Source organism: Zootoca vivipara, chromosome 7, assembly GCF_963506605.1.
Source record: "Zootoca vivipara chromosome 7, rZooViv1.1, whole genome shotgun sequence".
In the NCBI taxonomy this organism is placed as follows: domain Eukaryota; kingdom Metazoa; phylum Chordata; class Lepidosauria; order Squamata; family Lacertidae; genus Zootoca; species Zootoca vivipara.
This window is the reverse complement of record NC_083282.1, coordinates 32,978,764-33,006,730: the sequence shown is the minus strand read 5'-3', so window position 1 is coordinate 33,006,730 and position 27,967 is coordinate 32,978,764. Positions and strand designations below refer to the sequence as shown.

The 27,967-nt window shown below is 39.7% G+C and overlaps 2 protein-coding genes across 24 annotated transcripts in view; one reads left to right on the top strand and one right to left on the bottom strand.

Annotated features, from left to right (window-relative positions):
* Window positions 1-737, bottom strand: part of LRRC40 (leucine rich repeat containing 40) — a 44,242-nt gene extending 43,505 nt beyond the window's left edge. For 16 of the 18 annotated variants that reach the window (XR_004692997.2, XR_009557891.1, XR_004692996.2 and 13 more), the window contains exon 1: window positions 488-736. Coding sequence is in view for 6 of the 18 variants with exons in the window: in XM_035122023.2 (XP_034977914.1) it covers window positions 488-638 (151 nt within the window). In the remaining 12 variants the exon portion in view is untranslated. Of the gene's footprint in view, window positions 1-487 lie in introns of all 18 variants that reach the window. The other 2 variants (XM_060276821.1, XM_035122022.2) reach the window with 2 other exon arrangements.
* Window positions 738-2,041: 1,304 nt separating this feature from the next.
* SRSF11 (serine and arginine rich splicing factor 11) lies at window positions 2,042-22,427 on the top strand. Of its 6 annotated transcripts, none has more exons than XM_035124122.2 (13): window positions 2,042-2,404; window positions 5,816-5,949; window positions 10,134-10,243; window positions 12,019-12,111; window positions 13,461-13,493; window positions 14,385-14,434; window positions 15,386-15,513; window positions 16,709-16,790; window positions 17,534-17,665; window positions 17,826-17,915; window positions 18,720-18,815; window positions 20,854-20,992; window positions 21,110-22,427. In XM_035124122.2, the coding sequence occupies exons 1-13, from the start codon at window positions 2,277-2,279 to the stop codon at window positions 21,299-21,301; spliced, it is 1,407 nt and encodes a 468-aa protein (XP_034980013.1). In that variant the 5' UTR covers window positions 2,042-2,276; the 3' UTR covers window positions 21,302-22,427. The 6 variants fall into 6 exon arrangements, with proteins under 6 accessions (XP_034980013.1, XP_034980012.1, XP_034980015.1 ...); XM_035124121.2 differs by having other exon boundaries at window positions 21,107-22,427; XM_035124124.2 differs by lacking the exon at window positions 13,461-13,493.
* Window positions 22,428-27,967: the final 5,540 nt, after the last annotated feature.

Here is a 27,967-nt window from a genome sequence, read left to right as displayed (position 1 = left end):
TTAAAAAGAACAATAATATTTATTTGTACCCCGTACAAATATCTGACTTGATAAAACGAATGCAATACAAAATATATGTTTTAGGGGGGAGAAGTATTGTATTTAAGGCAGTAGATAAAATATTTGAATGGAAACCTCACAGAAGGGTAGGGAGTCAAAATGTATTGAAATTGAACTGTCTTTGTTAAATTGTGTGGAATTTTTTAAAAAAATTATTATTATTATTAATTATTATTATTATTATTAATAAAAGAGGGAATGAAGCCGCCCTCAGCTCAGCACACGCCCCTGGAGTCCTCGGGCCCCAACTAGCGCTCTTTCCTCAGGAATAAAGCGGGAAGCAGCCGGGCGCGACCTGAGGGGAAGACGCGGCCTCCGCAGCCGACAGGTAGGGGCCGCCCGGTCCCCTCAGGAAACGCAGCGCAGCGGAGGCGGCTGCGGCCTCCGCCCGTGGAGACAGGGGGATCCGAGCGGCGGCCCCGCTCACCTTCGGTCAGCCCGCGGCCAGAGAGGTTCAACTGGCCGCTCTTCCGCGCAGTCCGGATCAGCCCTTGAGGCACCGCCGCCGCGCCGTCGCCTGCGCCCCGCCTGAAGCCGGCGAGAGAATCTCCCGCTCCTCTTCTTCGCGCCCCGGACATGGTCTCCGCCGACCCGCTCGGTTGCCCGCACCGGCTGAGCCCCTCGGAGCGCGGCGCAATGCCGGGTTGAAACGCGGGCCCGCCCGCCTTGGCTCGCGTCCCAGGCGGTTGGCGCCTCCTCTTCCGCCCCAGAGGAAAGGTGTGACTGAGCTCCGTCAGCGCTTCAGCTGAGCCGGGACTTGCTTTTTTTATTTTAACCGGGAAGCGCAGCAAGATGGCTACTGAGCATATGTCGGCGGCTTTTCTCCCTGAAAGTATGCACGCTGAAGTCATAAATAAGAAGAAGAGCCAGTGTAGTTGGTGGACTGAGTGGCAGAACTCACTGAGCCGCCCCATCGAATGGACCTTGGGCAAAATGAAGTGTGTGTGCAAGATGCATATTTAGTACAGTACTGAATCTAGAGACGGAGGTCTCCCAATCCTAAGGTGCGGCTCCCAGGCAGGCATCGCCTCAGCTTTTTTACAAATGAAATGCTGTTTATTCCGCTCACCAGTTCCTAAGAGACTGTTTTGAGCCTGTGGAAGAGTTCTGATATACAAGTCGTGTTATAAACGAAATTCCGACTCTAGGAATAACTTTATACATGAGCAACTCAGGCTAGCATCTGACGAAGTAAGACTGTGCGGACATTGGGTTGACCATTACAGTATTTATTTACTGTATTTCCAGTTTCGATAAGCATCGGATGTTTTTTACAATCCCAGTGTGAGAAACAAAGTAATAAAAATCAATGGAGCAAAACGAGATACAAACATTGCAAAAATGATATAAACAGGTCCGACAAACAACTCAACATTTGTATTATAAGGTTAAACAAGCAAGCTACAGCAACAAAATTGCTATTGTCAATTTAACCAAACACTCAGGTAAAAAGAAACAAATCATTCAAACTGAATAAACAACCAATGGTCTAAGCAACCCCCTCTGTTCCCCCTCTCACACAAAGAGGGCCCCACTCCGTGCAAAGAGACTCTCACTCTGTGGCTTTTGAGTTAACTTAGCATGCATCTCCCCCTACCCTTAATGAATACTTAGTCCAACTTTCTGGGTGCTAAACAATCCAAGGAGCTTGTAATGCGAATGGATCCTACTGCAAATTAAACACACAGAGAGATAGAGAGAGATAAGACTTTTTCACTCCAGTTAGCGCTGCCTAAGGCAGGCAACCCTGCAGCTCACAACCCCAGCGCTAAGCCTTAGCAAATAGCGAAGCATTCGAAGCGCCTTTACCGCTTCGAAACCAAAGGCACATCCGAGGCATGCGCAACAAAGTGTTCTAAGGAACCTACACACACCCCGCAAATAATCAGCGGGAGTGGGCATGCGCAGGACGCAAGTTCGGCGTGTCTACCGGGGCTGGGCGGCTTGCTTTGCGCAGGCGCAGGACTGAAAAGGCTCTTGCGCCGAGTAGGCGCGGAGAAGGGCCGCGGAGGATTGTGGGATATTGCGGCCCAGGCTGGTTGGTGGCGAAACGATCGCTCGGCGGCGGTTACTTGCGTGCGTGACGGGACTGCAATAGCTCGACGGGAAGCGCTGAGGGACACAAGGAGGAGGCCACCGTCCGGTTCTCCAGGGTCGTGGCGACCCCCTCTCCCCTCGATGTGTTTGTAGTGACGGGGGCAGGAGGAGGTAGCGCGATGGCTTCAAGCAGCGGCACCGACGTGATCCAGGTCACCAACGTCTCCCCGAGCGCCAGCTCCGAACAGATGAGGACTCTCTTCGGCTTCCTGGGCAAGATCGAGGAGCTGCGCCTCTTCCCTCCCGAGTGAGTCCCGCGCGGACACCCCCCCCCAAAAGGACTGCTTATGGCCTCCGCAGTCGCGTCTTATACAGGCCTAGGCCGCAGGGTGGCCTAGTGGAGGCCGCGGAGCCTCGCGCTCGGCTGCTTCCGAGCGCGGCGCGCCTACCAGGCCCAGATTGGTGGGGGCGGCGGCGGGGAGGAGGAGCAGCTGGGCGCGAGGTTGCGAAGGCCGCCATTCTCAAAGCAATGGTCTCGCCTCACCATCTTGCGCTCGCGCCGGAACTATAGTTGTTACCCCCCGCCATTACACTTCCCTTCAGGGGGCGAAAGCGACGCCATTAGTCGCTTTGCGTTCCTTTTCCCAACCGCCTCTTTGAGACGTAATTTAAAACGACAAAATCCGGGGGGTTTGAAGCAGGTAGAAGAGGGTATCGTGGCGAGTACTTCGCCGTGGACCTGTAACGGTTTCTTAACTCCCAAGTTGTTTAAAAGGAAAGGAACAATGGAGTGACTTCCGCCACCACAGTTAAGCTGGCGAAATGAAGGGAAATTAATCCAGAGTGGACTTTGCTGTGTGTAAGGACCGTGCGCTCAACTTCGATCAGTTCGCATCTGTTTACGATGTGCTACCCCCCCCCGCCCGTTTGTAATTCTGCCCAAGCTCCGTGGTTTTTTTGTTTTTTTCCTAAGCCAAGTGACTGAAAATTCTGAAATCAGCCCAATCCTTCAGTTGAACATAATTTATGGAGACAGTAACACATTTATTTATTTATTAAATAAATAAATACACATGCTGCTCTTCCAGAGGAGCCCAAATTCATATTTGCACCAACAAATGTTCCCAATATCTTATATGAACTGTACTGTGAACATCCCTTGAGCTTGATAAGGGTATTTATTGTATAAAAGGCACCTTTATTTACACTTCTGGTGAGTGATTTCCCTTACTGGCATTATTTCACTGATGATTTTTGTTACCTGGTTTAGCATGGCAGTATAGTGCAAGTTGCAGTGCTACATATACACACCAGTAAGAGGTTTGTGAGACTCCAATCCCATTTTATGGTATCTACAGACCACACAGTTTAATTTTTAAAGGTAACATTCTAGACTGTTTGCAAATTTTTCAAAAAATAAGGTTATGTTGGTTATACTGGTTTGTAAATGAAACGTGGAAACAGGAGAACATTGTTAAGCCCTGCCCCCTCTAGCGCCTCCATATATTATTGCTTTAAGAGTTCTCCAGGAGTTTGAGGGCAAAGATTTGAAGTGGGGAACCTCCTCCATAAGTGCCCTGCAATGTGCAGTCCTGCTGTGACTAAACAAGGTCTGTTGTCTTGTCACCACCTGCCGCAGTTCATTTCTGTGAGCCACTTCTGTACATAATGTTAAGTAAATGTTCATTCTCAGCCTCATCAATTAGTGTTTTCTTTGGATTCAACTAAGGCTGCAATCCTATATTTTCACTTACCTGAGAGCTAGTGAACTCAGTGGGGCTTACTTTAAGTAGATATTAAAGGATTATTTTGTAGGACTGGAATATATGTACACTTGTGAGGAAGTACAGTATATTTTAGAAAGAGGCAGTAGAATGTGTTTTTTCTGAAAAATGTAATAATACTCTAAATTGTTTGAGATCTTGATTTGGCATGTTTGAGTTACAGTTAGTAAATACAACTTTTTAAAAGTATGGATTGTTTCGTTTCCAAGGCTGCATCAGCAGGGTTGTGTCTGGTATCCCCCAACCCTGGAGGGGTGATTAGGTTCTATTGCATGCATGGAAGTCCCTTGCTTCAGCAGAGCTGTGTTGGATCTGGCCCTAGGTCACATTAATCTTACATGCTGAATAATCTGTTAGGGAAACATTAAGCAAAATGCAGTTACTGTATGCTGCAATCCTGTGCACACTTATTAGGGAGTAAGAACCATTAGCTAGAATGGAATTTACAGTGCTTCAAAATAAGCAAGTACAAGATCAAACACATTCAAAATTTTACTTGGAGATTGTTTTTATTGGATTCAATTACTGTACTCATAAATGTTTTAGGATAGGGCTTGGGAACTCAATAGCATGCACTTTACTTGTTTAAATGTTAAGGGAAGTAATATAGGTTGCACACTTCTCAATATTTAGGACAGCAGTATGTGCCATTGAAAATAAGTGTATGAATTTAAAACTATGAGTGGTATATAATGATATAATTATTCGTTTACTTAAAACACTACTATACCACCCTTCATCAATAATACTGGGATATTTTAACAGGATAATACAATTCAAATAAGAGCAATACAATAAAATACAATACAATCCACATTGGACCAGCCAGATCAGAGCCAGGCTCCATATTAACAGCCCACAAATGCCTGGATGAAGAGGTAGGTCTCTAGACAACATTGAAAGCCCATCAGAATTAATGCTTGTTTTATTTTTTTTTCTGGCGGGATCTGGGTGGGGAGGCGCATACTTAGAAGCTGGGCACAACAATGGAAAAAGTCTCCTTGATAGTCACAAGATGCAGTTCAGCAGACTACAGTCATACCTCGGTTTAAGTACGCCTCGGTTTGAGTATTTTCAGTTTAAGTATTCCGCGGACCCATCTGGAACGGATTAATCCACTTTCCATTACTTTCAATGGGAAAATTTGCTTCAGGTTAAGTACAGACTTCCGGAACCAATTGTGTTTGTAAACCGAGGTACCACTGTACAACACAAGTGGGAGGGCTTCATAAAAGTGCTTAGCACTCAGGCAAGTCTATGATATCCAACTCCAAATCTGTTTATATTTAATGTGCTTCTTGTGGATAGTAACCTAGAAAAAGTTCATTACAACTTTAAAATTTCCCAGTTTGATACTAGGTCCATTATTTTACTAATTAATTTCACGAAGCAGAAGGTGTATTGTTAGAAGTGAAGAAATGTTCTGCTGCATTTCATCCGGGATAAACCTCCTAGCAACCTTTGTGGGTTGAAAAATATGTTTGTTCCAAATTAGGCCAGACTCCAGAGGGCAGAGCTAGATGCATCCCGTGTAAGTCACCTATTCCTGCTTTTGAAATCTTATCTGCAATTAATTTTAGTTGGTGAAGGGAAATTGAAATGATGAATTTTCTACCTTTACCACTAGATGTCTCTTCCTCCAGAGATAAAAGTATTATGCTGCTACCCAAATGATGCCCTAGTATGGTATACACATCTATTGTGCAGCAGTGTATGACCTTATTTTGTAATAGCTTCTATTGATTATTAATTTTTTGCATATAGCGACAGCCAGCAAACCACAATGGTAGTAGAGAAAACTAATAGCCATCACATCTCTTGCCTCTTGTGGCTGCTTCATTTAATGACAATGTAGTATAATATGAAAATAAAATACCATTACAACTCACTTTCAGTTTCATCTTTAATATTATTCCATTTTTTTCCCTTTCTAGTGACTCCCCTTTGCCTGTTTCTTCCCGTGTGTGTTTTGTAAAGTTCCAAGAACCTGACTCCGCAGTTGTGGCTCAACATCTGACAAATACTGTATTCGTTGACAGAGCGTTGATAGTCGTACCATATGCAGAAGGTTTGTGAATTGTTTAATGATCTATGAAGCCATAGAATAATGGTACTAAATCCTGATGTAGCTTAATAGCATGAAGTTTAGCACGTAAAACACTGAAGCTATTTATCTATTTAAAACCCTTGGTATACTGACACTGCTTGCTTTTATCCAAAAGTGAAACAATTAATTATTCAAGCAAAAGCTGGAACTTGCCTGTCCGTCTTTGCAAAGGCATTTAGAATATTGATATGTTTAAGCAGCATTATTTGAACTTTTGTTTCATCAGGCCCCTTCAAGATAAGCAGTCTTTTAAAACTGATACATTTAAACAAGATAACTTGCATTAAGTAACTTGGCATGTGTTGCCATATGATTCATTCTCATAGAGAGTGAGTGGAAATGTGCTGCCAGTTACAAGGCAAAGTTCTGTTTACCGTAGTTGACAATAATAATAAAAAAATACCCTCAGTACAAATTATGGTACACCAAGGGTTTGATCTCAATTAGACAGAAAATATATCCAAAGGTGCTAAATGAGCACTGGGTGTTAGATCTTATTCCGCATTTTCTTGTTCAGCCTTGCTATATTACCTAGAATTTCACTAAATAATAAACTCTTCTCTCTGTTATTTGTGTGTGTGATTTTTGTAGTGGAGAAGGCAAATGCAAAGGCCCTTCCAGATGACTGAAACAGTGGGGTCCTCTGCAGCTACAGGGGATTCTAGACATTAACTAAAGGCCAGCAAGCACTCAAGTCCCCAAGTGTTTTCCTGGTGTAATCACTTGTTAACAACATTTTTTTCTCTTCTTTTTCTTACATTTTTAGGGTATTACAGTAATTTGAAAACAATGAGCAGGGTTTGGGAACATAATTCAGTAATTCAGTACCAAGAAGACCGCTCTTCTAACGAGTTCTATTAAACTTCTGTAGATTTCATCACAACTATTTCAAAGGCACCATTAATCGATAAACTAGTTAAATTGATTGATTGCAGTAAAATATGTGTAGTCTTGCACTTAATTCCTGCACTCACAGGCAGTTGGATCTCATGGAGGTCAGTGGGATTTAAGCAGCCTAACTATGCAAGATTGTAGTGCAAGTCTTACCATTACCTGTTTTTATAAAAAATATGTTTACACATTAACAAGGCAGAGGAATATGCAGGGTGCAGACCTGCCAAAGACCTAGTTGTAGGATATTCCTCACTGAAGCTATAAGTATTGTAAGCAACTTTTAATCCTGATCAGTTTTAAATTTCAGAGTAGAATATTTTTAGACTGTAATTGCTTCTGCTTTAGTTTGGACAAAATAACAATTGAGATATAATTGTTCTTGCATGAACATCTACATATCAGGGCCAAACTAGATATGACAGTCTTTATGTTTAAACATAGACTTTCCCCAGTCACATAGAAAGAGCAGTTTGGAAGTTGATGTAGACAGTTAAAGAACTGAAGTGCACAGAATCCTTCCTGTGCCTGCAGCTTAACTTCCTTGCAATCTGTCCCTCTGTGTTTTTATCCTTATCTGAGCTCTGATGCTGAAAATTGCTCAATGTTTGCAGAAAGGGGCTGTGGGGAGGTAAGAGCAGGTTGGGGTAGGTTTCAGGGGCTCTCGCAGTTTTGCTTTTACTATTAAAAATGGACCCGGACACCCTTTTTATGTGATTGGGGGAGGACTGCTGCACTCATATCTAGTTTGGCTCTAATAGCAGCAGTCCTGCCCTGTCAATTTTGTTAAGACCTAATTTGGCTCCTACAGAATCACCATGTTTTAAGCGTTTTATATTTTTATCTTTGAAAATACAATGTTCATTGTGCTAGAAAGATAAATCTGGCACTAAGAAATCAGCCAAATATATCACTTGAGAATCTCCTGAAATTTGTTTGATGTAACTTAAGTAGCTTTTATTGTCAGGGCCTCAATTTGGTGTTGTAAGATATGTGTGCAGCTGTGTAGTTTGTGCGAGAACTATAATTGTGGACACAGTACTGTATAAGAATACTAGGTTTTTTTCTCCTGTGAACTTGAACTACTTTGTTCTTGCAATTCTTCCATGTCTATGGAAGCAAACAAACTACTCATCAGCAAGAACACCATTTCTGCTAGGTACTTAAGCATCATTCAGTGAGGTATTTCAAATTGAGTGGGACTGTTCATATGCATTGAACCACATGCTTAAGTACTCTGCTGAATTTAGATCTTGATTTTTAACTAGTGGTGATGGGTTTAACATTACCTAACTGGAAGTATTAAAATACTGCATTGTGCTAATCACAGCTCCCTGTATCACTTACATTCCTGTTCTTTGTGTGTTCCTATATCTTGGTGTTGGCTATTGCTTTGTGTTCTAGACTTACACAAAGTTCACGGTAAGGCATAGTACTATAAACTTCACTATGAAATTCAAGGATTTGGAAGGAACTCAGGTATTAACAGTGCCTTTGGGTGGGGTTGTGTAGGTTCTTTGGTTAATGTTTGTTTATTTTGTCTGTTTCTTTTTCTTCATTTCTACACATTCATGCAGTATTTCATGGTTCTAACAAAGCAGCAGTAAAAAACACTTGACGCATGAAAATTAACTGGTGAGGGGCCTCATTGCTTTTTTTAAAATTGTAGTTTTATTTCTGAATAACTTTTTTCCTAAAAATGAGAGGATCAGATGCATGACTACTTAATGGATGCAGATCTTCTATGAGGTGTCTCAGGATAAGAGGATTTTTAGTTAGATGCCAGAAATGTTATACTTGCACTATTTGTGTGTAAACATAAATAATATCCTCTGAGACATAATTTTGCATGCAAAATTATCCCATAATCTCTATAGATAATGTTTATATTGATGCATTAATGCCCTGTATCTAAATGACCTTCCCCCCTTTTCCCACCATAACTTTTGGTATTGAAATTATGACAGCTCAGTGACTGAAGAAAGATAACAGTGCTGTGTATTATACATTTGTTTATATTATCGGCACTTCTCAGTATAGGTGGAAGGAACCATTACCTTTATTTAACAGTGGTTTTTCTTTTTTGTTGTTGTGTTTTACAGTTCTTTTCCCTGGTTCAGCCTGAACTATATACCAGGCCCTGCTGAAAATACCACCCAACAGTTTTCTTCTGCAGCTTATCCAGTTTCTCTTAAGTGCCCTGTACATATTGTATGTTTTATGATGAGATGCAGTCTTTTTAATATGTATTTCAGAAACGCTACTGGTATTTGCAAATATATAGTACAGTTGTCTTATTGAACTCTCACATTGGGGGCTTGGGCACATTAACAGATTAAGCCATACGTATAGGGCTTTTGCTGTTGGATAAAATTACAACGATCAACATTACTCTTTGTCCCACATTGGACCTCTTTAGTAAGGTTATTTTCTATTCAGGTTAGGCAGTAAAACTAGTCCCTTGCAGGCTACAAGGCTGCAGAGCAGAAATTTCTTCTGAAATGGCAATATGCAGCAGCATTCTTGGTATAGTAAGCATGACAAACAGTGGAGCATGTACTTTACTGCACAGGTAAGGAATGTGCCACATTTTAGGCATTTACATAAACACATACACATGGACACATATGCAGAACCTTTATTTGAAGCTCTGTGGAGACCTTCATATCCATGTGACATGTCAGCAAAAGCCCTACATTTTTTCTTACCTTCGCTTAAGATTTACAAAATTGTATGGTAGGTGTAAAAGAAATCATAGTGAACTGTACCATATTATTAACCCCTAAATCAAACTTTTTTTGTCTTGTGTATCTTGATTTTTCTGTGTGCTTTATAGTGAAGCAGCCGACACGAGTCGTTGTTCATAAAACAGCTTTTGAAAGTTGAGAGCACACCCCTGGAGAACCGACTGTGCTTGCTTACGTTTGGTTCATGACTTAAAAATCGAGTACAGGTGATGAAATCTTGGCAGTGTTAACAAACAAGTAGTGTGTATTGTGCTATTTTTTTATTCTAGAACTTAACCTTTTGTAGAGAAAAAGGAACAGTCAAATTTTCACACATTGAAGTTTCATTCTGGCATACAAATTAATGATAAATTATTAAGAGATCAAACATTGTATTATAGCCAACATAAGTACTTTCAGCAAACTCAGGTGGTGTTTCAGGGAGACATTTTCTGGGTGTATTTGTGTGTGTGGTTTTTTAAAAAATCAGTGATGAGTGTCTTCTAATGCAAAGCTGTCTCTCTGCAGGAGTTATTCCTGATGAGACTAAGGCTTTGTCTCTCCTGGCACCAGCTAACGCTGTGGCAGGTCTTCTGCCGGGGGGTGGACTCCTGCCTACACCCAACCCACTTTCTCAGGTAAGTTTACGTCTTATGAGATGTATACTAGAATTTACAACTGCATATATCTGTATTTTCTGAGGTAGCACCCATTGCACCAAAACAATTAGAAAAAATGTATAACAGGATTGTGGCAGGTAAGAATTGCTTCCAGATAACCATGCCTCTCGTTTTAAAGAACTCTGGTTTGAAACTTGATACATGGTTATGCTTTGAAAGATGTCCCATTTATTCATTAAAATATAAAGTGGAAAGACATGCCAGGGGTGGGGTGAGACTTGCAGTTTTTGTAGTTGCAGAAGTGACTTTTGCAGTATTCTGGAGTGCCCCCACTTCTTATATAACAGTACTGCTTCATGAGCAGTTAGTTGAGAGGATTAGCTGGCTGCCTAACAACTGCATCAACTTGTAGGTTGAAGAAAGACAGTTTTCAGGCAGGCAAAAAGAACTGGCATGCAATGTGATACTGGTAATGCTATTCTTATTTCTTACACAGTTTCCACAATACATTCACTGGACTAGGACAGTACTGTGGAGGCTGGAGTTAATGAAAAAAAGCTCTCTACTGTACTTCAGAAGTCCCAGTAGAGGAGTATTCTAAAAGCTAACTCTAGAGATTTTCATCAAAACTGTACAGAAGAAACCTCTGCTGTAGGTTTCAGAAAACTGTTTTCTTGGGGCTTCCGAGGGTCAATCTAATCCTGCCCATGTTTTCTTGGATAAAACCCCTAAAATAGGTCTGTAGTCAATAAGTTTAGCAGCGCTAGATCCTGTCCATAATGCGATCTTGTTAAAAGTGTACAAGTAGTTTTAGTAGCAAGGCTGGCATTGAGCCTAGGCTTGACTCTGCGCCAAATGTTAGTACGTCTTGTTGCAGGCTAGAATGCCACAGAACCCAGCAACTTAAATCACAGCTGCCTCTTAAACTTATTTTAAACTTGTAGCGTGCTGTTGGTTAGACATCCATGAACTAGGACTGTCACCTTATTAAGTGATTAAATTTTCTTTAATTGTGCATGTTGCTGTTAGCTAATCAATTGATTAAATCTGCACCTGCATAGATCAGTAGTTCTTAAGAAGCAGAGCATGTTTTCTGGATCAGGTTACTTGGAAGTAAGTCTCAATGATACAGACAATTAGTCTGCTTGAAAGTGCACATTGTGACAGCTTGCCTTGGGGGCAGGGTGGTTTACTCGTCCTCTTTCCTTTCAAAGACAACAATTTTAACAGGTGAGGTGAAGACTAGAAATTGCACCAGTGCACAAGAATTATATGAGTCACATGCATGCATCTTTCCTCCTATCACCTGCATAATGGAATGGAGGGAAATGTCAGAACATTAATTTATAAAGTCAATCAGGGACTTAACTAATTTGAAAATCGTAAATCAATTAATTGGATTAATTAATCAAACTTTGCATTCCTAACTTGGACACACATGCTAGATAGCAGGGAGTGATAGTATTTTTGCTTTGCAGAAAGCTCAGATTCAGTCCCCCGAATCATTCAGGTAGCAGATAACAGGAAATATTTTTTCTTATGCTGGAGACCTGCTAGGGTTTAGCGTAGAAAATGCTAGGTTAGAATTATAGTAGTCTTACACCTGTAGAGTAAGTTAGCTTCCTATATTGCTTCATATTAATGTGCTGCAAGTCATTTTACAGCAGTACTTGAACGTTATGCAGAACTGTTCGAAACTATTCCTTGCCATGTGCAGATGGTGGAAGCTGTTTTCTTGATTGTACATTCTGGTATAATATGCTGTCTACTTCTATTGATTCTCTTTATTATAGATTGGTGCTGTTCCCTTGGCTGCTTTAGGAGCTCCAACTCTTGACCCAACCCTGGCTGCTCTAGGTCTTCCTGGAGCAAATTTAAACTCGCAGGTATATTGCTTGTGCTACATTCACATACACTTAAGTTTATTTTTAATTTGTGAATTTAACAAGGGGGGAGGAAAAAATAAAAGAATTATAAGCATAATGTTTTGAAAATGAAAAATATTATTAACGTATACAATTTTCAGTGCACCTTAAGGGTACAGTAGCCATCAGTACAGCCATCTTGTGTCAATAATCCAAATAGGTATCCAACGAAATTGGTGTCTGTAAGGTATATATAGCCAGGGCAGCGAGGTCCTCAGACCATTGCATGCAGATAGCAGGTGTTTATCCTTTAAGGCTTGCTGTATAAGTCTTTCAGCAACTAAGGGCTCGCAGTATCCATTTTTGGTTGTGCCTTTAATTTCTGTACTGTGGGAATATAATTTCAAAGTACATGAGCATCTGCAAATATAAAGTATTTTGCTACTACAAAATTAATATGGACAGCAACTTCAGACCACTGGAGAAGTTCATACCATATGTCTCAATGAGGTATGTTCAGCATTACACCTCCAACCAGCTATATCTGTAATAGACTGTGCCTTCTTTTACAGATGTTGTGGAGTGCAGCATACCTGGAATATTAATTTTTGCTGGATCAATCTTGATTTCAAATCTAAAGAAACATTCCATATTGATTTTGAAGCATTTTTTATTTGTTTAGGCTCCACTATATACTGCTTTGGACACTATATACTGCTTTGATTGAGAATTTAATGAAACTGATACTTAACAAAGAACATTCAGTAATGAGTTATGATTTTACATCAAACATTACACCTCCAGGATAAAAATTACAATAATTATTCCATTATTTTTGTAAATTTGTAGCTATCTCCCCAAGCCCCATTTGTTTAGAGGCTCCATGGAATTTACATTTGTTTAATCCTGCAGAGTTCAAACTGTGCTTTTTAACATCATGAAAATGCAAGTTTTGAGATACAGTGTCATTGATACGCTATCAATGTATCCAACACTATTCCTCCATTTCATATAATTCAGATGAAGCAGTTGATTTGTTAAATCTTTATCTCAGTCCAGTAATGGATCAGGGCCTATAAAGCTCAATCTGGACAAAACATTTGCTGAAACTTTGGTCTTGATGTTCATATTACCCATTTGATATATAAAACACAGGGTAGCACTACCCACTGGCAGAGCTTCTTCTTGTATATATTTTATTTTGCTTTAAAAGATTTATTTCATTGAAATTTTCTTAAATAAATGAAATGGATTGTGTGTTTAAAATCATATTCATGTGGCCTGTTCTCAAAGCCAAAGTTTTGCAACAGTTAGTTATTGTTACTACATCGGCATATTCTGTATTATGAACTCTTACTCATTCTCTTTAGGGGTTGTCTCTACTCAAACAGGGCATCACGCAGGCAAGCTCTATATTTATATCTATGGTCAATTGACCCCCACTATCCTATTTCCTAGTGTGGCTAGATTTGATTAGATTTGCTTACCATTAAAATTTTGCAGATGAAAATTGCTGGAATCTTTAGAGTCTCATACCTATCTATTATAAAGGTTATGTAGAAAACTTGTAATCCAGAGCAAAATTTCTAAAGTGTGAGTCTCGGTAAACTCAGTGCAGCTGACTTAACACTAAACACATTAGGATTATGTTGCATTGGCTAACTTTAAAAGCCCATAGTTATCCACCATTGGAGTTCACACTTGGAGACTAGCTAGATAAGAACTTTTGACCCGTATTCAAGCTTAATATATAATTTAGCTTGTAAAATAAAACCATAGGCACAATTGAGAATTAAATGTGCATTGCAACTTTAAAATCTAACATTACTGACAAGAACCAAATCTTTCAATTAAAGTACCATTAATGGTTCCAAACAATTGCTACAAACATAGCAGAAGTTTAGCCTCACTGTTTTCACTCAGCAGCTTAACTGTTAAACACTTGGCATTTTAAACAAACAGTAAAATAAAGACCAGTTCTTCAGCAAACTGGACGCTCTCAATCAATGCAGTTGAGAATTAAGTGCTGACATTGACCACTACAGGTCAGAAAGAAAATTGCTGTTCTTTGCCTGGAACAATGTGACCCTATCAGAGAACATTAGGTGACTACTTTCATGAGATAGAGATTATTTATTTATTTATTTATTTATTGCATATTTGCTTCTTTAATCTGCAAATGTCTGCTCATTTGGGTTAGATTTAGGGGCTGTTTGGCTATTCTTTCCTTCCCTTCTGCAAATTTTCAACTTCTTTCAATGTTAAAAGCAATTTTTGATTAATTTTCTTTACAGTCTCTTGCAGCAGATCAACTACTAAAGCTTATGAGCACAGTGGATCCAAAGTAAGTTTGAATTTTGATGTTTAAACTGTATCATGTTATAAATTTATAGGACACTTCATAAGCTTAAAGCCATTGAAGCAGTGTAAAAGATAAAAAGAGAGTAAAACAAACCTGGAGAATGGCAGTGCATGCACATCATGATAAACCATACTTAATGGTTTACTGTGTACATATGATTTTTCCCTCTGCTTCTCCCACAGTCTGAGTAGGAGCAGCAAACCATAATCCCTGGTTTAGCATTGCATCCAAATAAAGGATCATGGTTTATTTGGGTGAAGCAAACCATGATTCTCAGTTCAGATGTAGCACTAAGACAGGGGTCACGCTTTGCTGTTCCACTCACACTACAGGAGAGAGGAGCAAATTGGGAGCTATCTTGGCATTCATGATAAACCATTAACTATGGGGCAGTGTAATCCATGCTCATAGGAAACTCAGGTCAGTTTTATTGTGGAAACCAACATCTTTTATTACAGAGGAAGCAACATTTTTTAATGCTGTTGTGTCTCCAAGGCCTATTACGTTGCCAGATTTCTTAACTTGTCTTTTTGCTTTTAATGGTTATATTGAAGTTTTGATTTTGTATTTTTGGTCAATTGAGTTGAATATATGTACTAGCTACCTATTAATCCAGTTTCGGATAAACAGAGATGGGGAGCAGGACCACTCTATTGGTTCTACTAAGATGCTTCTCTTCCTTTGTTTTTTTTTCTCTCCCGCCACGATTTTAATCCCAACTGCATACAAACTTTGAAACTTTTAGAGTTGGTCCCCATGTTTGATTGAGCCATCAATCAAATGTTTTCTTACCATCACTTTTTCCTTTTGTGTTGTGTCTGTCATAAGCCTATGGGTGGGGACTCCTGTTTTATTAATCATCTGTCAGTTTCTTTGTTATCATTTTCAGAAGAAGAAGGGAGTAAAAATAAATGATATATTTTTGGTTTCTAGGCTGAACCATGTAGCTGCAGGTCTTGTTTCACCAAGTCTGAAAACAGATACCTCCAGTAAAGAAATAGAAGAAGCCATGAAACGAGTACGAGAAGCACAATCCCTGATTTCTGCTGCTATAGAGCCAGGTAAACTGATCTTGACTAACTATCTTATATTACAAAAACTACTTGTTAGAATGCCAATGACATCAAATTATGCAGGATGGTAAAAATGGGGGCATGGGACTGAGAAGCGCTCTAAGAGATCTATCCAATGTCAGTGAGTGGGCAATGAATTGCCAAATGCTGTTCAGTGGAAGAAAGTATAAAGTGAGCCGAATTGGTGCTATCTTTGTCCATACGCTGATGGGTTCTGAACTGGCAATGGCTGACCTGAAAAGATAGTATGTAATTGTGGTGAGTAGCTCCATGAAATGGATCAACTCAGCATGCAACAGTTGGGAAAGGTAAATTCTCTGTTAGGAATAGTTAGGGAAGTGTTTAGAAAAAGAAACTGCAGAAACCATAATGATTTCATACATCTGTGGTGTGACCACACTTGGAAGACTGTGCAGCCCTAGTCTCAAAAGATATAGAGCAGAAAACCATGATGCCTATCAAAATGGGCAGTTCTACAAAGAAATATGATGTATGGAGCTATCTGGTTTAGGAAAAACGGTGAATAAGGAAGAATGTGATAGAGGTTATAACATTTCTGCATGAAGTACAGTTTTTCTTCTTCATTGTGGGGTCATCCAGCAAAACTGACTGCTGGGAGATTCAGGAGTGACAAAAGGCGGTACTTCACACGTGATGGCTAGCTACTAACAGAGGGCTTTAAAGGGCAAATAGATAAATTCATGGAGGATAAGGATATCAGTGGCTACTTCCTAGATCAGCAGCAGTATGCTCCTGAAAATACCACTTGCTAAGTAACAACACCAAGAAGCCTTTTGTTCACATGCCCTGCTTGTGGCTTCTCATAGGAAGCAAATAGACTTCTGCAGAAGATTGGATCCTGCGCTAAATAAACATTTGATGTGATCCAGCAGGGCAGCTGTTAAGATCTTCTCAGCATTGAACAAAACTTTGGCCTCATAGATTTTAGCACTTTGGCTTTTAAAAAAATCTTTTGAATGTTCCTCATCTCTTAATGAATGTAAACTTGCAATGGTTGTGTTAAAGAATTCAGATGTAGGAATTGATGGTTTTTCTCTCGGGTAAAAAACACACATTCACTTTCAGCTTTTTGTACAGAGTGCCCCAGAAGGTGGGCAGCCAAACCATTTGGTAGATGTCATGATAATGTAAGGATTCCAAGTTTTAAATATTTTAATTCCAGATAAAAAAGATGACAAGAGAAGGCATTCAAGATCCAGATCACGTTCAAGAAGGAGGAGAACTCCATCTTCTTCTAGACACAGGTAAAATTTAAAAAAAATACCTTCCAGCAGCACCTTAGAGACCAACTAAGTTTGTCATTGGTATGAGCTTTTGTGTGCATACACACTTCTCTAAGGTGCTGCTGGAAGGATTTTTTTTTAATTTTGTTTCAACTACGTCAGACCAATACAGCTACCTACCTGTAGGTAAAATTTAGTGAGATGGCATCATTGACAGTCCAAAATCAAAGTGCTTAAGGCAGGCATAGGCAACCTTGGCTCTCCAGATGTTTTGGAACTACCCATGATCCCTGACCACTGGCCCTGTTAGCTAGGGATCATGGGAGTTGTAGTTCCAAAACATCTGGAGAGCCAAGGTTGCCTATGCCTGCTTTAGGGTATTTCTCTTGTTATGCTCCTTTATAAATATATGACAATAGAAAAGTTTTGTGTATCTAGGATTTGAAAGTGAATAAAAGGGCAAACTTTTTCCAAGTTGTGGGTGAAATTATGTTGCACAGAACATGTTCTCAAACACTGATTATATCCTTGGTTCAACATATTAAGCTGTATTTGTTGAATATTAAAACTAACATTTTACGATAGTTGGTGCTGGAAAGAGTTGCATCAAAAGATGGGCACAATTATTGTGAAAGTAACTTTTGTAACTTAAGGTCAACTTCATTGAGATAAATTGAGAACTTGGTTATGGGACAGCTCAATCACAGTAAGTTTGTACAGTACAATACAGTAAGATGAATATTAAATATTGTTCTGTTCAATAGACGGTCAAGAAGCCGATCAAGGAGACGATCTCACTCAAAATCAAGAAGCAGGAGACGATCTAAAAGTCCTCGGCGACGGAGGTCGCATTCCAGAGAGCGTGTTAGAAGGTCTCGGAGCACATCCAAACCCAGGTAATCCCTAGAAACTTAGTACATCCTTCAATACAAAAAGTATCAGAATTACAGTCTTGGCTATTAGAAAGTCAGAGCTATAGCTACAGGAGTTTGATAAATACATTATGCAAGGACAGTGAGAGAGCTAATCTGCTTTCTTATCTAATTGGTTTTTTAGAGACAAAAAGAAAGAAGAGAAAGAGAAGAAACGGTCTAAAACTCCACCAAAGAGTTACAGCACAGCCAGACGATCCAGAAGCACAAGCAGGTGCCGTATAATCTTTAATCTTGTATTTACTTTGCAAAAGTAATTGTGCATATCCTGATGCATCGGACTGACCAAAAGAGGGTTATATATTATCAAAGAAAAGCATTTTCTTTGAACTACAGGGCTTCACATTACAAAGATGATGTAAAACAAACTTAATGAGTTCATTTATGTAAGTTTTTCCTGTTTTGAGAGCCAGCAGACCCATTTCATGCAGGCATCTTGCAGTCTGAACTGTAGGTAGGCAGGTTGCTCTTTCCTATACACATAGTCCCCTTTTACTTTACATTTCTAAGAAGTAACAAAACCATAGGGTTCTGTCTGACACTGTGTGAACAGAAAGCAAGCTGATGTGAGAGACCTTTACCTTCCCTTCCTCACCCCATACCTTCTCCCCGAAAAGCCCGTCCAAAGGTCAGCTGTCCTCCAAAACCCAACCAAGGAAGGCAATAGTTAATTCTTTATTGACAAAAGCTTGCACTTACATCAGCTCCTAAGGTGCACCAGAACATACAAACGCTTCTAGTGTTTACGTAGCTGGCATTAACTTTCCCATGTTTGTGCCCCAGTGGAACAGTTGAAGCAACAATGGGACCATGCGCCCTCCCCCCAGGCTTATGTATCCTCATTTGACAGAGTACGCACATGCAACCTGAGACTTCTCTTGCACAGAAGTTGTTGCTGCACCTCCCTCTTCAAGAGTTCTGCATAGACAACATGGGTATGATGGGAATGTTAAAGTGACACTAAAAAACAATGGAGATGTTTATTTGAAGGCATCTTGACTTCTGTTATTAATTACAGAGAAAGACGGCGCAGAAGAAGCAGAAGTGGATCTAGGTCACCTAAAAAGCCCAGGTCTCCCAAGAGGAAGCCGTCCAGGTCTCCTTCACCAAAAAGGTTGGTTTGTTTAACAGATCCATAAACTCTGGGTTTCTGCTTTGGGAAGGACACAGTGAGAAGGCAGCTGTCTCATTGTTGCAGTTCCTCTTGCAAGGAAATCCTTGGAGCATGTTATTTTGTTAATAAGTGTACTTAAATTACCATGACTGTGGCCATTAGAGCAAATAATGGCATATACTGGGATATGTTAAAAGGATTATAGCTTTTATTATGTTATTTTTATAAATGTTCTTCGATAACATGTCAAAAATGATGACCATATAAGTTGTAGAATTTCCTCTTTTTTTATATCGACACATCTTGATTTATTTAGTGTCTCCATTGTTGTCCTGCTTTATGGTTAATTAGCGGCTAGTGCCTGATGCTGCCAGTCATTTTTTTTAGGAACAAAAAATACTGTGTTTTTGAAAGGAACAGTGTAGTTTGTGAGTTGGACCTATCACACCCAAAATTGGGTGAAATAATTTCTTAGGCGCCATCTTGATTCAGAATGGCGCCCAGAACCCTTGTGGTGATTCTGGTAATGGTATTTTGAGAGGTGGCCGAAGCTATGTCAAAATGGCCAAAGTCACATTAAAGTGATGTTTCAGTCCACCACCTTGATTCACAATGGGGCCAAGTAGCAATGAAGTCTGCTATCCCGCCGAAGCAACCCTCATGCTAAGTTTGGTGATATTGCGAGAAGCAACCAAACCTGTGCCAAAAATTGAAGAAGTCGTACAAAGTGACATTTCTCTCTGCTGACTTGATTTAAAATGTCAGCCAGCATCCAAACATTTGCAGTACAAAGATTACTACCCCCACTTTAGTTACAGGTAGGTAGCCGTGTTGGTCTGAGTCGAAGCCATGCGGGTGCCCATGGCTGTGCCGCTGATCTGGAGGAACAGGTCATCACCAAATTTGAAGTGGTTGTGGGTAAGGACAAAGTGGCATTTCCTACAGACAGCCACCCAATCTTAAACAACTCCTCACCCACAATAATACAACCACCAGACTTAACATGGACACTGGTACCAGAGCCTGCAATAAACCCAGATGCCAACTTTGCTGCCACATACACCCGGACAACATCATTACTGGCCCCAACAACATCCAACATACCATCTCAGGACTATTTAATTGCTCATCTTCTAACATTGTGTATGCCATCAAATGCCAACGGTGCCCTTCAGCTCTCTATATTGGACAAACAGGCCAAACCCTACGCCAAAGGATAAATGGACATAAATCTGACACCAGGAACCATAAGACTGAAAAACCAGTAGGAGAACACTTCAATCTCCCAGGACATTCTATACAAGATCTCAAAGCAGCTGTTTTATTACAGAGAAATTTCAGGAACAGACTGGAAAGAGAAGTTGCTGAACTGGAAATCATTACCAAGCTTAAAACCATAGAAGCACCTGGGATGAATAGAGACATCGGATTCTTATCTCATTATGCATGATCAAGCTTAGTTGGTCTTTAAACTTAGTTGGTCTTTAAGGTGCTACTGAAGGAATTTTTTTATTTTACCCCCACTTTGTGAACCCTAGTGCCATGTTTGGCGATGATATCTCAAGAGGCAACGGCACTTACGGTATAGAGACCAGACGGACAGACAAATCCCTTTCCAAAACATATAATAGTTTAAAATTCTCAGCGGAGAAGGTATTTTAAAAACTAAAATCAGATTGATAGGCAGGCTTGTTACATTCATTTTAGTGCTTGTAGCCAATACGGTTGATATTTTTGTGTGAATAATTTTATATACTTCTAAGGAGAGTGGAATTGTTTGGATGGTTTTCAGTAAACTAGCTTTTATAGAATTATAGGCAAGAGTAAATTTCTTTAGCTCGAATCTGAATATTAACAACAGATCAGTCCAGCAAAAATCTCATCCCTCGGCAGAACCAGTTTTGTACAGCTTGCCATAACCATACCTTATGTTCAAATTTGGCTTCTGGCTACTTGAAGGGGGGGGAGTAGAACTGAAATATTTCACTGATCCTATAAAATGCCTATATTTCTCAGTTTCCTGAATTATCTTCCGTAGGCACAAAAAAGAGAAGAAAAAGGATAAAGACAAGGAGAGAACCAGGGATGAACGCGAGAGGTCAACAAGCAAGAAGAAAAAGAGTAAAGACAAAGAGAAGGATCGAGAGAGAAAGTCAGAGAGTGACAAGGATGTCAAAGTATGCTTTAAAAATCTATTTTGTCTGTTTGTGCGATGCCCTACTTAATCCTAGAATCCCAAGAGCCTTTAAGCAAGTCTTACATATTTTGCTTTGTGTTTTATCTTGGCAAAGCAGGTCACAAGGGATTATGATGAAGAAGAACAAGGCTATGATAGTGAAAAAGAGAAAAAGGAGGAGAAGGCAGCAGATTCTACTTCCCCAAAACATAGGGAGTCACCAGCCGAAAAAGGGAGCGGAGATACAACAAGGGAGTCCAAAGTCAATGGGGATGATCATCATGAAGAGGATATGGATATGAGTGACTGAATATTGCCTTGGCAGTGAAAACAGTTGCCGACATGCATCAGTGTCATTCCTGTGTGATTCCTTTATGCTGTACTTGTTTAACCTTTTAAGCTAGATGTACACAGCTGTAACTATAACTGGTTGTAAAGCTCCTGATATTAAATAATTACATCAAAAGCTTTAGAGAAAGTGATGTCTGGGTTTCCATTCTTGTTATTGGCCAAACTGAATTGAGTAGCCCAGCAGTTCTTATTAAACTTGGTGCTGCTTTTTTCATTTTTGAGCAAAAAGCTGCATGCATCTTTGGCAGGCATGGATTGTTTGTGTTGTATGATCTTTTTAGTAAACCAGCTCACCTACAATAGTGTTTCTAGACTTTGATTCATTTGCGGTAATAGAGCAAAATAGGGAATGCACTGGCTGCATGTTAACTGTGGCAAGAACATCCTCATCTCCTACAACATGGTGGATCTACTAAGGGTCTTAAATGTAGACAAAGAAACTAACATTAGCTTCATCTGGAAACAAACGTTCTGATAGAGATAGATAACCTTTTTAGCCTTGTGGCTAAATCTTTTTGTTGTGGATTTGTTTGGCTTTGACAAGGTTGAAATGCACTAGCCTTTTTTGATGCCCAATGTGAGGTGAACTTCGAGTTTAAATCCTTCTCAGGTGGAGTGTTTGTTTTTTGACAACTTTGACTTCTTGAGATAGTAATGCAAAACTTCTGTAAGACAGGAGGGAGTGAACCTTGTAGTTAGTTCTTCATAACCTGCGTTTATTTCATTTTGTTTGTATGTGTAAAAACCCTGCAAAAAAGGATAGTGCATTTAAAAAAATTGAACTTCATGATAATTTTAAAACATGATGATTTTAAAACAAGTCTACTTGATAATGTACTTGATCGCAAGTTGTATAAACTAATACATTTGTGTTACAGTCACTGAAGTAGTAACCTTTTGCACACAGTGATTTCCTGTTATTATGCAAAGTAGTTGGGCAACCTCTCTTAGTTCTGGACGTTTTTGGAGCATTTACTTTTGTGCTGGTAAAAACAAAAGTAGGCTACAGTCTGTGCCATGTTGATGTACAGTTTCTGAAATTGTTTTACAAGACTTTGATAATAAAACCCTTAAATATACACTTGCATTTGTACTACAGTGTACATGTATCTATTTATGCTATTGACTTGTATGGCATTACCTCACTTGTCTCCTATTCACATTTCAATTTAGGACCAGGCATAAGCTGATGCATAACTCTGCTTCCAGGTATTTCCCACATTTCTTTGGGAATGGGAGAACAAAAAAAGTGTTATAATAGCAAGCCCTTAAAAGAGAAAATATACAATGTAGTCTAAAGCTTTCGTTCTCACTGGAATGTCCCTGACCTGTATTTTTATTTTTAAAAAGTGGGAAGATAAGGTAACATCCAAGTGTCATTCATTCTGAATGCCAATCTGTCAAAAGAAAACTTGCTCTAATAACCAATTAAGACTGATAGAAGTTACATGTTAGTAACCGTATCGGGTGGGTAACCTGTGGCCCTCTAAATCAGGCATCCCCAAACTGCGCCCCTCCAGATGTTTTGGCCTACAACTCCCATTGATCGCTAGCTAACAAGACCAGTGGTTGGGGAAGATGGGAATTGTAGTCCAAAACATCTGGAGGGCCGCAGTTTGGGGATGTCTGCTCTGAATGCTGTTACACTCTCATCAACTCTCAGTAGTATGGCTGGTGGTTAGGATGATGGAAATTGTAGTCCAGCATCATGTGGAGAGTCACAGGTTAGCCATGCCTGACCTACATTATTTTTTTGAATTTTATAAATTTAACACAAGTAGCATATGAAAATGACATTTTTCCACAGGTGTTTTACAGTGAAAATTGCTATTTAGAATAACTTCTTAGAATTTATGGATATGTAACTTTCTAAATAACTGTGAGGTATTTTCTCAATATAGTGAAGTATATAAAGAATGTCTCCCAGCCTTTTTTTTTCTAGAAAAAATGTTAACATACCCTCAGAAGATAATGAAGCGCTCTGTCTTTAGGTAGCTCCACTGAGGAGTATGTGCTAGAAGTCTTGGTTAATTGTTGTGGATATTTGTGACTATACAAAGCAATTCAAAAGCAATCCATTTATGCTGAGGTCTCAAAGTAAATTGAAACTGTTTGGGCATTCCTAAGGGCCAGACTAGATGATGCATTAAATGTGATTGTAGTTTCATACCTTCCCAAGTTTTGTTTTTTGAAAAATAGCTATATGATGGGAAACTAGCCTAGGAATGCAGAGAGGGGAGCCATAATATCGTGTTTCTCATAAGACATGTCTTATATTTATTTTTTCCTCAAAAAAACACACTATGGCTTATTTTCAAGGGATGTCTTATTTTTTTCCTCCTCCTGCTGCTGCGGCCGGCATTGCTGCTGTGCCTATCACTATGTCTTATTTTCGGGGTATGGCTTATATTCCTTGAATGCTTAAAAATCCTGCTATGGCTTATTTTATGGGTATGTCTTAAAATATGAGAAACAGGGTATGCAGAGAGGAGAGCCATAATATTTTCCCCAAACTGTGTGCACACAAAACACACAGCTGTTAAGGGTGGGAACTGCTTCTTTTCTCTGTCAAACAGCTTGGGGGGGGTCATCATTGGGTCTCCAATGCCTTTATTTATTTAGATATGAAAATATGATTCATTGTTTTAACGTCAATTTTGGCCCCTTAGCGAGCTTGTGAAAAATGCATTAATAAAAAAAGCAAGTGACTCAAAACCTGCATATAGAAATGTATGGCCCAGATGTAGACTGACTATACTCTTGACAATCAGAGACAGATTTAATTGTCTTAGATGAAGGCACACACCCCCCCCCCCCGATTGCCTTAGCAAATGACACCAGGATCCATGGACTAATAACCGATGCCCCAGAGGTAGTGGAGGAAATACAGTATATCGGGAATCTTCAAGGCTTCAAGTGATAGCCAACTTTCCGATATGCACCTAGATTGACTTTATGCCATGGCTGGGAACCTGGCGCAAAATTCCTCTCTGCAGTTATCGTGGAACGTGGCAGGGTGGTTTTCAAAGCTGTGTCTCCCTGATTTCACAAAGTTAACAAGGGCACATGATATAGTTTGTTTACAAGAAACCTGGTCATCACGTCACATTGAACTTGCAGGTTTTAATGCCTTTTGTGTTCCGGCAACCAAAAGCCACAAGAAAGGTAGGCCTTCGGGTGGACTGTTAACCCTGGTGGCTCCCCATATAAAAAGTGAACATATCCTGTCGACAAATGCTAGCTGTAAATTACTAGTAACGAAGATAGTGCTGGAGAGCCAGGAGATGTTATTGTTCAATGTGTATATCACTCCCACTGTCGCAGCCAAGAACCTACAATGGGATCTTATTACACGTGCTTGAGAATCTGGATTTCATCTGCCCTGACTTACCTATCATCTTGATTGGAGACTTTAATGCCCACTTATGCCAAGGGTGGGAAGTGTATACAAAAGCACGGGGGATCCTGGATACTTGTGTTCTCCCAGACTTCTGTTTTTGGGAACGTAGATCCCGGGATCCAGTAATTAATCTGGCAGGTCTGCGACTCACTAAGCTGACCACCACCAGGGCCCTGACGTGGCTCAACGGGCTAACCGATTGGGAAGGCTATGGGAATTTTACCTATATCTCCCCGCAGGGAAATAGTGTGGTGGACTATATTCTGATACCCACTAAAATGATGCCCTATGTGGTTGAATTCTACATAGGTGATTCTATGCTTTGTGACCATCTCCCTCTACATTGCAAACTTGTCTTTCCACTGAGACAGTACAGTTAATTAATCCATCCCCCCAGGAACAGAGACCCCAGCACTCAAGGATACGAGTCAACGAGCACACACTCTCTCTTTTCCAAAACTTTGTGAATTGCGACCGTGTGATCCAATTGTTCTTGGTATCGAAAGGTGGTCTTTCCCCTGTTGTTGGAGTCACTCGGTTTGAGGAATTTATCAACATTTTAATAACTGAACTGTCCCACTTGCACTTGCATGGGCCACCTAAGGAGAGGTGAATTGCCTTGGCTCCCACGTTCTGTGCCAAAATATAGCTTTCGTACCCATTTTTGAAGCTGTCGTCTTGACTAGAATCCTGCTGAGGGGGAAAAGAGCTCACTCTCCTTTACAAAGTCTCTCCTTGACTAGTCTCAAAAGGAAATAGTGTCAATAGAGTACTGCTCAGCTGATTTCATCTTGACGAGTATAAGGCTCACCCCATAAGGTTAGAGACTGAAAACAACAAAGATGCACTGAAAATTGAGGATTTTATTGAAAAATTGACCAATAAAATGTCCTTGTGAAAGTGATACACTGTAACATCCTTTTTCTTTAGCCTTCCTCTAATAAGGAGGAAGTGTCCACACATGGTAGAATATAGATTTCTGAAAACGTCCATATGTTCAGTCTCAAAAGCAAACAGCATATTTTGGTCTTTATTCTAAGTGGTACAACCAAAAACACTATTAGTGAAGGTGAGTTTAGATTAGACAAAGAACACATGAAATATACCAAAAAAATGACTTTAGGTTTTCACAATTATAAACTGTCAAAAGAAAAATTGCAGCATTATAGGAAGTTTGTTAATAAAGTTTAAATAATGTAATTAACTTTTAATGAATCAAAATCAACAAGTCTATATTTAAAAATGAACTTTTTGAATATATTATGCTTCAACTTAAAGTAGGTTTCCAGCACAGATTTATATCCACAGTTGTACTATCTGATAAAAATTGCTAGGTATCCATCAATTGCAGTTTAAAACTTAAATAAGGAGACAAACATCAGCTGCTTGGAAAGAAAGATTATTCCCTTTGCCACAAGTTAAAGCAATAATTTGGAAGACCAGTAAAACTGAGTTTGGTTAAGGAAGAGTTCAGGGTTTTCTTTTTAAAAGGATTCCATATTTATGCCTACCAATACACATCGCTTGGTTTCTCAGAGGACATACTGTACTTCAGAGAAGTTTCAGAAGCCTCAAAGAAAAGTCAAGTTCATGTATACTTTTGCACCAGTTTAAAATATTTAGGATGCTACTTCCTTTACACTCGTGCTTCCCAAAGATGTTATATCCAACAATGACCTATAAGCATGCAACTTAACCTATAACCTGGCCTCTTTCTGGTTCTTCTATTGCAATACTTTAGCACAGTTTGCATGAATGCTGCTTCACAATGCACCCACCCCGCTTTCCCAATACCCTTGTGAGATTAAAAAAAAATCCTTGAGAAAGATTAAAATGTTCTCCAGGACACAGTAATAATGCCCAACTGAAGTTCCTAGCTGTGCCACTGCTATGTCAGAAAATATAAGTGCTTAACTACTAAGTGCTAAATTATTTTGATTCATTTATGTCTACTCTTCTTTAATAACCAAGCATCAAATTCTCAGATCCAAGACTTCCTAATCCAGCAGTAAACTCTTGGGAATATTACTGCGGGTATGGAGCTCCCTTTACTGAGGTTTCTTTTCCCAGAGTCAATGTACAACATTCCTATTGCATGGGTGGCTAAACTACCTGAATTGACATACCAGGAGCTTGATGCATAACAAAGATCTGCTTGTATATGCATCTGTTTTGCCAGACTGGGACCAGCAACAATGGGCGCTGCTTTTTCCTGAAAATCCACTACTGGAACAAAACCAAACTCCCTTTATGTAGCTACATTTTTTTTTAAACGGGATGAAATACAACATAATAAACTGAAATATTTAAAGTAGGTGTGTAACAGAATAACATTGCTCCGAAATCACTTCTGTCCTCCAAAATGGTGCAGCACCTCCACCCAGTATAAGCCCTTCTTCACAGAAGGACAAGGTTGTGACTTGAATAGCACAAAGTTCATTGTTTGTTACCGTGAAAGGAGACCCACTTGCTAGACATTAGTCTGACAGTTCATGGGCTAACATTTATTTTTGTAGAACTCTATAAAAACAACTTTGGCATTATTTACCCAGTAATTTTACATATGTAGGAGATGACCAATTGCATATTTCCACAGTTTAGTGGCCATCACCTATCAAGCCCATACCACACACCATTTGTGTGAGAACAGCATTGTAAATATCCTTTTAAGCATTTCAGTTGTTTTATGAAATACTCCCAGGATAGGTAACGTGAAGTGTCAAGCACCTTCAAATCCAATGTCTCCTACAGAAATTATCTGGCAGGGGAAACACCATGATTTTTTTATATTAAAAAATATTGACAAAACAGCTCTGCCTTCAAAGTTCATTTTCTATTTACAGGCAGACAATATCTTCTGACAGTGGATACTGGTAGTGAAATGGTACTTTCCACAATATGGCAGCTACAATGATATACTAAGCCAACAGACTGTGCTCACACAGAACTGTCAGTCTTCATTGTCAACATCAATCAGGATTGAAGCTTTAAACAAATTTACAGTATTTGTGGAATTGGGCCCAACATTTGGGCCCCTATTTTATTTAGGTCATGAAGATTTTTCTTCTCGTGAGTTTCCTCTCTGCACACTGCAACAGTACAAAGCTATAGGACTTGGGAATATGCTTGAAACCTTTTTCCTGGCAAAGCTTATGTGGCTCAAGAGCCTGGTTTTACTGTGCACTATGACTCACCTCGGCCCATTTGACATTCCAAGTTATCACC

Coding starts and splice junctions, on each gene's coding strand:
- SRSF11 (XM_035124121.2), top strand. CDS start 2,277: ATGGCTTCAAGCAGCGGCACCGACGTGATCCAGGTCACCAACGTCTCC. Junction 10,244..12,018: donor CACCCAACCCACTTTCTCAG/GTAAGTTTACGT, acceptor TCTTTATTATAG/ATTGGTGCTGTTCCCTTGGC. Junction 17,916..18,719: donor CGATCCAGAAGCACAAGCAG/GTGCCGTATAAT, acceptor TATTAATTACAG/AGAAAGACGGCGCAGAAGAA.